Source organism: Pelophylax lessonae, assembly GCF_965119305.1.
Source record: "Pelophylax lessonae genome assembly, chromosome: 11".
NCBI classification, from domain to species: Eukaryota; Metazoa; Chordata; class Amphibia; order Anura; family Ranidae; genus Pelophylax; species Pelophylax lessonae.
Window position 1 is genome coordinate 143061594 of NC_138778.1, and position 14283 is coordinate 143075876.

The 14283-nt window shown below is 40.8% G+C and overlaps 1 protein-coding gene across 1 annotated transcript in view; it reads right to left on the reverse strand.

Moving 5' to 3' along the window:
• The window catches only part of ENPP7 (ectonucleotide pyrophosphatase/phosphodiesterase 7), a gene marked incomplete at both ends in the record, with an annotated part of 94646 nt that extends 82056 nt beyond the window's left edge, over positions 1–12590 (reverse strand). Inside the window, one exon of the mRNA XM_082272833.1 lies at positions 12341–12590. Coding sequence (XP_082128959.1) covers positions 12341–12590 — 250 coding nt within the window. The remainder of the gene's footprint in view (positions 1–12340) is intronic.
• Between the last annotated feature and the right edge of the window lie 1693 nt (positions 12591–14283).

Sequence of the window (14283 nt, forward strand, 5' to 3'; positions counted from 1 at the left end):
ACCAGTGCCTGACTTCACAAATGTGCTTCTGGAGGAATGGTTAAACATCCCCATAGACACACTCCTAAACCTTGTGGACAGCCTTCCCAGAAGAGTTGAAGCTGTTATAGCTGCAAAGGTTGGGCCAACTCAATACTGAACCCTACAGACTAAGACTGGGATGCAATTAAAATTCATGTACGTGTAAAGGCAGGTGTCCCAATACTTTTGACAATATAGTGTATATTAACATGTGTATGGAGAGAGAAATTGGAGGTTGTGGTCTCTTGAGGACCATTTTGGAGTTAAGAGTAACTGGTTCAATAGCTCTAGATCTTGTTGAAACTCTTAGGTGATCCTCTAGTTGTGTAGGTGTTGGTATAAGGGTAATTATTATTTTCTTCCACTGGGACAAAAGTGGAGGAAGGGGCAGTTCACAGGTAAATAAAATTATCTTTTTGGCACAAAGGTATGGCCTCTTAATAGTTTTTTGGTGTGTGTGAGTTAATGGGAAGATCCTTCACTAGCCCTAGGAGACATGGCTTGGGACACTAAGTGGGACATTAGGGAGCCCTAAAGCAGATTTAATAAAATCACACACCTGCATCCAGAATATATGTATCTTGGGGCAAGACCATATAGCATGAAGAATATCTAAATCATGACCACAAAGGTGGAAGCAGAATGTAGAGTGTCCATTTTTTTAAATGATACAACTGCACAGGTCTATACTGTAGTAGGTCTGATGATAGATGATTGAATTGGATATGTCTTCAGAGGTGGTAAATTAATACATGTAGGTTTCCTCAACATCTTCCTTTTCCTCCATCCACAATGGTGGTATAATATCATGCCACTGAATTTGAGGAGTACCGGACGATTTTGTAGTGAGTGAGTGATTGGCGTGCAGTTGTGAAGTGGATAGCACAGGGCAGTGCTGGGACAAGGTCATCCAGCACCCAGAGCAAAAAAGCCAAACTGCATTTCGCCTTCATGTGAGCTTAGGGGATGCTACCCCTAGCAGTCATCAATATGTCAAAATGTCTTGTATCAGAATGAGCTCACTGGCGCCCTCATCCATACAGGAAACCACTGTGCCCAGGGCAGCCCCCCTCCTGCCCAACCCTTGTCCCGGCCCTGGCATAGGGACAAGAACACCACTGGTTAGGGACAGCATACTTAGCCGTAAGGAAAGGCTCCTGATGAGGAGGAACAGACTAGGGACACCATGGTCCCTTTTGCTGAACTTCTGGGCCATAGTACTTGGTACTAGTACTTGCACCAGTATATTATTGCTGTTTGCACCGCACTCTGTCCATCAGCCTCCCACTTCTCAGAAGCTGCCTAGGTAACAAAGGATGTATCCAAGGAACAACCTTGCCACTGGAAGTTTGCCATTGTGTGCCAACTATGTTAGACCTTGCACACCTGTGTGCATGTGTTCTGGTACCACTGTTCCATATTGCCTGGAACTATCAAGCAAGTAGTTGACACAATACCACAGTGTTGGTGGTTGCGGCTGATGCTTCTTTTGTTATCTGTTATCTATCACTGAACCAAATAATAAGTTTACAGCCATCCATTTGACTTTTTGTGCCATTCTTCATGCTTGAGTACCAACCCCCGGCTCTGCCCAGAAGCTTGTCAGTAAGCTAGTGACATACTTCATCCATGTTGTCAGAACTATTGGGGCTAAAAGGAATCATGTAAGACCCATACATAATATTTTACACATTGTTATATTGGGCAGCCTGGACGCCATTTGTCATGAGGTGAATGTAAGTTCATTGTCCTTGGGTAAAGTTTCTTACAGAAAATCTTAGAGTCTTAGCAAAGACTTTCTAAAGCCATAAATTAAAGGGGCTGCCCAGACAACATGCCAAGATAAGGGCTAGTCATGGTGCCAGTCTAGGTTATAATGAGTGATGTCATTCTTGTCTGGATTTCAACAATGAACAAGAGATCAGAATGTTTCATTTTTTTTAGGGCTCATTTAAAAATATGCTTGAGGAAACATTATTATTATTATTTGTAGTAATTGTATTAGCAACAATATTATTATGTCATTGTATTATATGAAGCATATACATAGGCCAACTTAATTTATTAAGTTCTAGGAATTTTTTAGATATATTTACTTTTATAATATTCAACCAATATTCATTATATATTGAGGGGAGGTACTCCTTGAATTACAGTGCCTTGCAAAAGTATTCGGCCCCCTTGAACTTTTCGACCTTTTGCCACATTTCAGGCTTCAAACATAACGATATAAAACTGTATTTTTTTTTTTTTTTTGAAGAATCAACAACAAGTGGGACACAATCATGAAGTGGAACGAAATTTATTGGATATTTCAAACTTTTTTAACAAATAAAAAACTGAAAAATTGGGAGTGCAAAATTATTCAGCCCCCTTAAGTTAATACTTTGTAGCGCCACCTTTTGCTGCGATTACAGCTGTAAGTCGCTTGGGGTATGTTTCTATCAGTTTTGCACATCGAGAGACTGAAATGTTTGCCCATTCCTCCTTGCAAAACAGCTCGAGCTCAGTGAGGTTGGATGGAGAGCGTTTGTGAACAGCAGTTTTCAGTTCTTTCCACAGATTCTCGATTGGATTCAGGTCTGGACTTTGACTTGGCCATTCTAACACCTGGATATGTTTATTTGTGAACCATTCCATTGTAGATTTTGCTTTATGTTTTGGATCATTGTCTCGTTGGAAGACAAATCTCAGTCTCAGGTCTTTTGCAGACTCCATCAGGTTTTCTTCCAGAATGGTCCTGTATTTGGCTCCATCCATCTTCCCATCAATTTTAACCATCTTCCCTGTCCCTGCTAAAGAAAAGCAGGCCCAAACCATGATGCTGCCACCACCATGTTTGACAGTGGGGATGGTGTGTTCAGGGTGATGAGCTGTGTTGCTTTTACGCCAAACATAACGTTTTGCATTGTTGCCAAAAAGTTCGATTTTGGTTTCATCTGACCAGAGCACCTTCCTCCACATGTTTGGTGTGTCTCCTCTCCCAGGTGGCTTGTGGCAAACTTTAAACGACACTTTTTATGGATATCTTTAAGAAATGGCTTTCTTCTTGCCACGCTTCCATAAAGGCCAGATTTGTGCAGTATACGACTGATTATTGTACTATGGACAGAGTCTCCCACCTCAGCTGTAGATCTCTGCAGTTCATCCAGAGTGATCATGGGCCTCTTGGCTGCATCTCTGATCAGTCTTCTCCTTGTATGAGCTGAAAGTTTAGAGGGACGGCCAGGTCTTCGTAGATTTGCAGTGGTCTGATACTCCTTCCATTTCAGTATTATCGCTTGCACAGTGCTCCTTGGGATGTTTAAAGCTTGGGAAATCTTTTTGTATCCCAATCCTGCTTTAAACTTCTCCACAACAGTATCTCGGACCTGCCTGGTGTGTTCCTTGTTCTTCATGATGCTCTCTGCGCTTTAAACGGACCTCTGAGACTATCACAGTGCAGGTGCATTTATACGGAGACTTGATTACACACAGGTGGATTCTATTTATCATCATTAGTCATTTAGGTCAACATTGGATCATTAAGACCCGGTTCACACTAGCGCGACTTGTCAGCCTGACAAGTCGCGCTCCCTCGCAGTCCATTGACTGCTACAGGACCCGTTCTAATAGGAGCGACACAAGTCGCTCCGACTTAGAAAAAGGGTCCTGTACTACTTCGGGGCGACCTCGGAGTGACTTCCATTATATGAAGTCCGTGCAAGTCGCACCGAAGTCGCGGTGCACGGGGCTGACAAGTCGCCTCCCGAAGTAGTACCGAGTCGTGTCGCCTCAGTGTGAACCGACTCTTAGAGATCCTCACTGAACTTCTGGAGAGAGTTTGCTGCACTGAAAGTAAAGGGGCTGAATAATTTTGCACGCCAAATTTTTCAGTTTTTTATTTGTTAACAAAGTTTGAAATATCCAATAAATGTCGTTCCACTTTATAATTGTGTCTCACTTGTTGTTGATTCTTCACAAAAAATTACAGTTTTATATCTTTATGTTTGAAGCCTGAAATGTGGCAAAAGGTCTCAAAGTTCAAGAGGGCCGAATACTTTTGCAAGGCACTGTATGTATATATATATATATATAAATACTGAACTAAATTATAAATGCAACACTTTTGTTTTTGCCCCCATTTTTCATGAGCTGAATTCAAAGATGTAAGACTTTTTCTATGTACACAAAAGGCCGATTACTCTCAAATATTGTTCACAAATCTGTCTAATGCTGGCCATACACTACCCAAAAAATAGTTTGAAAATCTGTCATTTGGTCCATTTGTTCGTTTCGTAGATTTGCAGTGGTCTGATACTCCTTCCATTTCAATATTATCGCTTGCATAGTGCTCCTTGGGATGTTTAAAGCTTGGGAAATCTTTTTGTATCCAAATTGGGCTTTAAACTTCTCCACTACAGTATCTGGGACCTGCCTGGTGTGTTCCTCGTTCTTCATGATGCTCTCTGCGCTTTAAACTGATCTCTGAGACTATCACAGTGCAGGTGCATTTATACTGAGACTTGATTACACACAGGTGGATTCTATTTATCATTATGGATGATCGAACTTTTGAAAAGTTCGGTTCGACCAGAACACCCGAACTTCACGAAAGTTCGGTTCGGATTTCAGAACCCCATTGAAATCAATGGGACCCGAACTTCGGTAATCAAAAAACACCATTTTGAAGCCCCAAAACCCAATAAATGCCCCTAAAAAGTGCCTAGGGTTCTGGGTCATGCCCCATTAACTATTAATCACACAAAAAAAAGTTCTTAAAAATTGTCATTTTTGATAAAAAAGCCAATTATTGAAAAATTAAAAAAAAAAAAGAGATTTTTTGATTTTTACTTTGGATTTAGTATCTGGGGGGTCTAAAAGGTGTGCATGTGAAGTTTCAGCTCTGTAGCATGTCCAGAACCATGAAAAAAAGAGATAAATTTTCAGTAGAACAGGGATGTGGTTCGGGAGCCTCCTTTAACTTTAACACCTATATGATCTTTTTTTCTGGTTCTGGACATGCTACAGAGCTGAAACTTCACATGTACACCTTTTAGACCCCCCAGATACTAAATCCAAAGTAAAAATCTCTTTTTTTTTTGGCATTTTTTGGGGTTCTTTTGAGGCAGGCAAAACATCTGAACTTGTGTATAGTGGTACTGTGCACAAGTTCTGATGTTTTGCCTGCCTCCAAAACCCCCCAAAAAATGCCAGCAAAAACACACCTGGGCATTTTTTTTTTTTTTGACGCTAGCGTTTTTTTGGCATTTTTTGGGGTTCTTTTGAGGCAGGCAAAACGTCTGAACATGTGTATAGGGGGTATATATAGGCATATATGTCTGAATATATACCCCTAGACATATATAGGTGTGATAGTAGCAGAAATATATTACTGTAAATGATTTCATTAGCGCAAGCATTTATTTCTGCTACTATCACACCTATATATGACTAGGGGTATATATTCAGACATATATGTCTATATATACCCCCTATACACATGTTCAGATGTCATGTCTGACATCAAACATGTCCTCAAAAAAAACACTGGCAGTGGCAGCCCCTGCAGCATAAAAAATGCTCAGCTGGTGAGAAGCCATATTCCTGTCCCGAAGCAACTCAGAGAAATGATCATTTCTCTATAGCGGTCACCCTGCTATGGAAGGGTTTTGTCACCCTGCCATAGCAGTCACTGTCAGTTAACCCTACACTACACTACGGTCCCCTGACACTTAACACTTTCCCTACAGAAACTAAATTTTTGAAGCTAACTTAAGTGTAAAGGAGCACTCTAACTACACTAGATATCCCTTTCCTCACACTAAAAATAGCTAAATGACACTTTTAAAGTAAAATTAACAGAACTGCTTCCACTCTCTTCCATGTCCAGTATAACAATGCTGGGAATATGGCGGGGGCGATCTTATATACTGGGGGGCGTATTCACTAATGATTGGTCTAGGGACCCCCTAGTCACTCCAATCACATTCCTAGCATTCTCCTGCCCCCTCAATTGGCTTTTGCTAATGGTTCTGGTCCAATCACGGGCTTTTAAAGCCCATTTCCTGAAGCATTGCATTTTGGGCGGTTCTGGTTGCCGAATTCCGAACTTTTTGGGCAAAAAGTTCTAAATTCGGCCGAACCTCGAACACCCAATGTTCGGGCCGAACCGATGGTGGACCCGAACCGTTCGATCATCCCTATTTATCATCATTAGTCATTTAGGTCAACATTGGATCATTCAGAGATCCTCACTGAACTTCTGGAGAGAGTTTAGAGGCTGAATAATTTTGCACACCCAATTTTTCAGTTTTTTATTTGTTAAAAAATTTTGAAATATCCAATAAATTTCGTTCCACTTCATGATTGTGTCCCACTTGTTGATTCTTCACAAAAAATTACAGTTTTATATCTTTATGTTTGTAGCCTGAAATGTGGCAAAAGGTCGCAAAGTTCAAGGGAGCCGAATACTTTCGCAAGGCACTGTATATGTGTATTATTATTGATATAGTAGGTATACACAGCAAACCTCTCCCTACACTGACAAAAAGCAGAATGTAAAATGGCAGCCAGCTCAGGTCTATTTATAAGGTAGGGGGTATGTCCATGTGCTGAAATGTCTCAATTGGCTGTCCCGTTCCACCTGATGGATGTGTCATGGGTCAAAGTTCTCCCCAATGTAAGCTAATATGGCTGCCGCGAACAACACCATATGTTCTCAAGATCGGTGAACTGCGAACAAGTAAAGTCCATCTCTAAAAGTGAGGACACGTTGGCCGTCACTAAGAAGGCCGACGAGTCCTCACTCAGACACACATCATCCAATGAAATCAACAAATCCTTTGTATATTTAACCGCTTGCCGACCGCCCGCTGCAGTTGTATGGCGGCAGTCTGGCGCTCCCAGGCAAAGCGTCGTACATGTACGGTGCTCGCCTGGGAGGAGCTAGGGGGCGATTGCGCGCCGCTGGAGGCGCGCTCCCACCCCCGCTTGTCAGCTGGGGAGCCAGCACATGTAACTGGCGGCTCCGATGGCCGTCGGCCACTCGTAATCTCCGGCAGCAGTGAGAGAAGTACAGACGGCTGATGTACACACAGCCGTCTGTCATTCTCACTGAAGTAATCACAGAGGCTATGTAGGATCACATGCCTCTTGATTACTTCACAAGCCACGCCCCCTGACAGTTAGAATCACGCCCCTAGGGACACACTTAACCCCTTGATCACCAGTAAAGTTAACCCCTTCCCTGCCAGTTTCATTTTTACAGCAACAGTGCATATTTATAGCACTGATTACTGTAGTAATGTCGCTGGTACCCCCAAAAGTGTCAAAAATGTCAGTTAGGGGTCCGATCTGTCCGCCGCAAAATAGGGCCTGGTCATTGAGCAGCCAAATCCTCCGGGGCTAAAGTGGTTAAAGAGCTAAGTACTAATTCCATATTTTTTTAAGTGCTTCATGTATAAGGAATGTTAATTGCAGTGGTTTTAAAATCCTATCCAGGCATATATAAATCCTTCAAGGTAGACCCTATTCTTGACAGTAAAGTGACATGGGGGTAAACATACTAGAATTTAAGTTTTTCTGCAAGGCTAAGGTTGGAAGGTTATCTTTGAAAAAATACTTGAATTAAATTATTTTAACCCAAACTATTATACAGGCAAAGAGTGCCCCCTCGTTGAGTGATGGTCAGATGAGGCATTTCTTTTATATACCCCTATCTGATGTATTTTCATGTGGAAAACAAAGTTCACGCCCACATTCCCACAGGATAAATGTTTAGTGTAAGTGAGATACTGGGAAGAATGGAAAAGATCAGCAAGGAAGTAAGATGCTTTGATGAGGTTCTGACACACTGATGGGAGAGATTGGAAACTAAGGCAGGATATTCAATAGTGACATCTCAGACAACTGACATTGAAGTTTTTGGTGAAGTATACATTTCTATATTTTCAACAGGCAATTCATTTGCCATATACATCTGATTGAACCATTATTATCCTTATAGCATCAAGATTTTAATTTAGATCATTCTAACTGCAGTATGATCGGTCTATTTTCTAATCTTGGGGGTAGTTATATACTTATGTATATATCCCCTTGAGGCTGATTTCAGCCCATTGTAAATGGGGCAGTTGTGATGTATTCTTAAAATAAGTTAACTTAATAGAAGTTTATTTTACCAAAAATCTATATTGACTTCTAACAAGTCTTGGTGCATGGTGTAACAATTTTTGTCCATGCATTTTCTTTAAACCTTGAGTTGTGAACAACTGTTGAGAGAGGTCACCTGTCAAATCTGTCAAGTTTTGTTTCCATATTTTGTGAGCTCCAGAAGTTATGGGTTTTGGTTACTTTGATATTCTGTAATAATATCCTTTTGATTGCATTTCTCACATTACCTGTGTGATACATATTATTGAATTTTGTTCCGCATTTTGTGTTTATTACCAGTTATATTTTTGACATTATTCTGCATTGATTTTATTTAATAAATATATTTTTTTTTGCACAAAATTGTATTCCTCTTATCTTCAGGTTAGTGCCACTAAACGATCTCGAGTTTCTGTTGATTTATGGAAATAACTTGAGAATCTCCTTAATTATAGATCCTTGCTTATTTGCATAAATAGACACTGTTTATCAGAGCAGTATAAATATTCTGACAATGTTGTTCTACAACCAGTCAAGAGTCATTTAATCACATGGTCAATTTCAGTGTGGTGCGCGAGAGGTATATCTCTATAGATGCAGTGTGCCCAGGGAATGTGCAGAAGGCCAAAGGAAAGAGTGGGGAAGTGTCCCCTTATACTGCTGGAACCTGTAAGATGTGTGCATCTGAGCCCGGGTAGCTGTCCTGGAGCACAGCGAGCTGCTGGGGAGAGTGAGTGGAGCCTGCCAGCAGGAAATAGGACATGTACTACTATGGGGATAAAGAGATGGTCTGCTGCCTGGAGAGAGCTGCAGTGGACCACATGCTAAAGGCTCTTACTGCTTTACTGAGGACTGTGCTGCTGCTCAGGGCCACGTGTTGTTGCTGTGAGCAATGAGTACTGCACTGATCCAGAGACTGCTGCTGTTGCCCAGGGCCACGCCCTGCTGTCTAGCAGTTTCAGCATTTGAATGTCCAGAGTGTCCTGCTGCTGGAGTCATTCCAGAGTGTTCCAGTTGTTCCAGTATCCAGTTATTCTGGTGTAAATTTGCTCCAGAGGATGCGTCAGGATTTTTATCAGTGTTGAGAGGCCTTTTTGGCTACCCTGTATTGATACTGCCCTGTTGCTGCCATTAAAACTGTCCACAAGAAGTTTGCAAAGGAGGGACTGTGCTTTTCTTGTGTAATGGATTACAAATTGCCCTTGCAGGGGAAACAGTGCTCAATTTTGAGGAAAGGGCCTTGATGTTGGCAGGACTGAAGGTGATGCTTCACTGGCCAGTGGTTAAACTTCTTAAAGATTCTTAAACCGGCCTTTGCTGTCAGTTCCTGGACACTTTATGAACGTTGTCAAAAGTGTATTGTGAAGGATGGTGATTAATACCAATAAGAGCCCATTCACATTAGCGCGACTTGTCAGGCGACTTGTCAGCCTGACAAGTCGCGGTATGTCGCGGTCCATTGAGTAGTACAGGACCCGTTCTAATAGGAGCGACACAAGTCGCTCCGACTTAGAAAAAGGGTCCTGTACTACTTTGGGGCGACCTCGGAGCGACTTGCATAGACTTCCATTATTTGAAGTCTCTGCAAGTCGCGCCAAAGTCGCGGTGCACACGACTTCACAGGTCGCCCCCCAAAGTCGTGTCGCACTAGTCTGAATGGGCTCTAAAGGTAATTTGTTTGTGTCTTCTGTTTGTTTTCTGATCCCATTAGCAAACCTTTTAGAAACACCTCTATGTTTCTTTGCACTGATAAGAATTATATTGTCACATATTTTTGTTGATGTTGGTTAGTTCACATTTTTTTTTTTTGTGCTGTCTGCCTTCATTGAAGGCTATTTGTATTGATTTAACCTGTTGTATGTTGAGTACAAAAAGTATGTATAAGAGTATAAAACTACATATAAAATTTTTTTTTAGAAAGGAAGCTTTTGAGTATGTTTGGCAATGTTCCTGTGTGGGTCTTTTCATTAAAGTCAGTTTTTTTTTTGCATTATGGCTCTTTACCAAATAGTTTGTAGCAAAAAACAAAAAAAACAAAACAAAAACAAAAAAAAAGTTTAATTGTCATCATTGTTATCCACTGCAGGTTCCTGCATCGCACCCGACTTGCAGGCAGTTCACACTGCCATATGCAAACTGCTGGGAGTGCCATTACAAAATTAACAACACCCCCAGATTAGTTTGCATATGCTAACAGTCAGTTCGGACAGGAATCTGATCGTATAGGTGGGAACATGTGATCCGATTCTAGTGCGGACCAAAAAAAGGGTCCTGTGCGACTTTGGTCTAAATGCAAAGCGAATTCAGCAATGCAATCTGTATGGCTGAAATCGCATCACACAGACATCGCATGTGATTTGTACAGCAGTGCGGTGTGAATCACATGCGATGTCCGACATCCCATATGTGTTAACCGCCACTCAATTTCCTGATGCTTTATCAATTGAAAAGATACCAAGCCTTCATTGTTTATCAAGCTGTTATAAAATAGTAATTTCCTATTAACATTTCAGCCAATATGAAACTCAAATGCAAGTCATAATTCTGCTAAAGTGAATTGACTCATTAAAAATGTACACTCTTGACCTTCTTGTTGAGATATTAAGGCGGACAATAATAAGAAAACTATACAGGTTGTCATACCTGAAGTAAACAAAAAAAACAGCAACAATTTGGAAAGATTTCAGGGCATACAAATGTGAATTGTGTAAAGGTGTACAGATACACAAATTATATTGACATTTTAACAGTTTAGCAATAGGAGTACCAGTATATATATATAATCTATTGTATTATAACGGTTCTTGCTAAAGGAATGCTAGCATGCATATATATATATATATATATATATATATATATATATATATATATATATATATATATATATATATATTGCATTATAGCAGTGATTGCAATAGGAGAAATAGCATATAATATAATGCATTATAGCAGTGATTGCAATAGGAGTAATAGCATATAATATAATACATTATAGCAGTGATTGCAATAGGGGTAATATATTGTATTATAACAATTCTTTCAATAGCAGTAACAATATAATATGTATAAATATATATATATATATATACACACACACATACACACAGCTACATCTCCTTCTTTCTTTTTGTTTAATACATACAGCTGGATACACACTATACAGCTTTTGTTGTTCGATTTCTCTTTAGATTTACCTGCAACTATGTAGTACAAGAGCCTGCCTGATTGCATACAAAGTGAAAGTGCTTAGATTTGACCTCATATTATATGGTTTTGGTAAAGCTTAAATTAAAAAATCGAAAGATAATTGTATAGTGTGTATCAAGCTTAAAGCCTCGTACACACAATCAGATTATCGGATGAATTTTCTTTCGTTTTTTTTGTTGCATGTTAGTCTCATATGGAAAGTGAAGAGGTTACTTTCATATGAAAATTCCCGTATGACAGAATTCTACTTCACAAGTGATGTCATGTGTTGAATTGTTTTGTATGTGTTCTTTAGGCCCTTTTCACACAGGTGGACTGTTCAGATCCGCCTGTCAATTTTTCAGGCGGATCTGAACGGATGCCCCATGCATCTCTATGGGGCAGCGGATGTCAGCAGAGACATGTCCGCTGACATCCGATCCGATCTCATCCATCAAATCCGGACGGATGGAAACCCTATTTTCCATCCATCTGGTGGATCGGATCGGATGAGAACGGACAGACGGTCCGTTCTCATCCAATTCCCTCATAGAGAAGAATGGGGACGTAACAGCTCTGTCTCCACACACAGCGTGGAGACAGAGCTACCATCTGCCTGCTCAGGATTGGCGGATCGATCCCCCGCTGAGAAAAACGGAGTCTGCCTGACGGACTCCCTGTGTGAAAGGGGCCTTAGTTTCTGAGCATGCCTAGTCTTGCTCTTATGATTTTTTTCGGACGAAAACTGCACTAATTAGACGAAAATCGGACGTTGTGTTCACGTACAATAAAAATTTTATAGCCTACACATCCAGTTTTTGTCATATGAAAATTCATAATCGGCTGTCGAAAACACCCTACTAACGATCCGAAAATCGACAGATTGTTCCTCGGACTAAATTCTACTTCCAATTTTCTTATCGTGTGTACAGGCCTTTAGTCTAATATTCCTTCAAACTTTCATCTCTTCAAGCTGAGAAACTTTGCTATCAATACTCACCAGTTAAAAGGGTGAAGTGGCAAGGATTTGTAATGGAGATAAATGGTGGTGTCATATACTTAGCTTTTACACCATCCCTGCTCATAGCATCCATATTGGGGGTATCTACGTCCTGGTCATAATTCCAGCGGAAGCCATCAAAGGAGATGAGCAGGAGCTTGTGGGGAGCTCTCTGTGTCCTTTGAAGAGGAACAGATGAAGTCAATAACACAAGAGAGGCCAGCAGTGCACACAACGCTAACATCTTCATTGCCGCTGGGCCAGGGAAGAAAGTGAACAACTGATATTCAGGTTCATAGATTTATAATGTCCAAGAACAAAGTTTACACTGATATCTAATCTATTACAATCTTTACAATGCAGAGGAATCAATAACTATCTGGAACTAACATTTCACAAGTTTACTTTGAAAATGTTTTTTTGCAAAAGATGTTACTGCTGTGGTGTTTTTATATGACTTGTATAGCCGGAATAAATTGACAATAAATTATTTATAACGTTAGGACATGCTGTACAAACACATTTAAAATAATAGGAAGGCAGTTTTTGTTTCAAGTTGATTTGCCTTATTTCCTTATTGAATTAGTTATACATTTCACTAGTGAAAGTAAGTGAAATTAAACTGATCATGGACTGCCACTGGGGTAAGTTACATAGTTACATAGTAGGTGAGGTTGACGATAGTCCATCCAGTTCAACCTGTGCAGGTGTGTGTGGCCATAATCATCTTGCATACCCCTGAATGTTCTGATCCTTGAGATGTACGTCTAAGAGTCTTTTGAAAGCCACCATACTTCCCGCAGAAACCACCTCTTGTGGTAGAGAATTCCACAATCTTGTAGCCCTAACAGTAAAGAACCCCCCACGTTGCCTGAGGTTAAAACGCTTCTCCTCTAATCGCATTGTGTGGCCTCGTGTCCTCATGCAGTCCTTCCGACTGAATAGCTTTTTTTCTATGCTGAGATCACCATTGAGATATTTATAAATTGCTATCATGTCCCCTCTCAGGCGTTTCTTCTCCAGGGAGAATAAATTAAGCGATTGCAGATGCTCTTCATAATTAAGGTCCTCCAATCCCCTAATTAGTTTAGTTGCCCTTCTCTGGACTCTCTCCAGCTCCAACACATCCCTCCTGAGGACTGGCGACCAGAACTGGACAGAATACTCCAGATGTGGTCAGACCAGAGTTTTATAAAGTAAAATAAATTGTTTAGGAACGGCCACTCAGGTAAGTAAAAAGACCGTGTGCACACTGGACATGTTTTCCGCTGCTCCTAGAGGCGTCTATTTTTTTTTTCCTGCCTCTAAATGCCCCTCCATATTAGCCTATGTGTCCATGCACACATAGGCGTTTAGAGGCAATTAGAGGCATAACCCCCTCTCCCCCCCACAGCCAATGCCTCTAGAAGCAGCAGAGTTTTGGCAGGAAAAACTCTTGACATGCATTATAGCATGTAAACACTCATAAGCGGTAAGCATGTTTAGCGCTTGAACGTTATTTCATTTCACTGGCCAGAATAAATTATTATTCTATCAAATGAAATGAACGCCCAAGCGATTGACGCACCTAAACACGCTTAGACGTTTCATGAGTTTACACCCATCAAGCATTTTTTCTGGCAAAATGCTGCTACCATAAGGGAAGGAGTCTAGTAGAGTTAGCAAAACGTCCATTTTGCATGAGGGCTAAACTGATCATGAACTGCCACTTATGTAAGTAGAACTAAATTGATCCAAGCGGCTATCTCAACTCTTAACGACCAATGTCTTATGGAATACCTCTTTGGTAAAGCACACAACCATTCCAAAATTTCTTAAACATTGGCACCCCTGGCTGACAGATCCTTGATGCTCCTTACCCCAGTAAACCATCATATAACTTGACCTGCAGCCACACATACCCGGGCATTTATTCCCACAAGCGTTTTGCCCCTGCCCTCCTG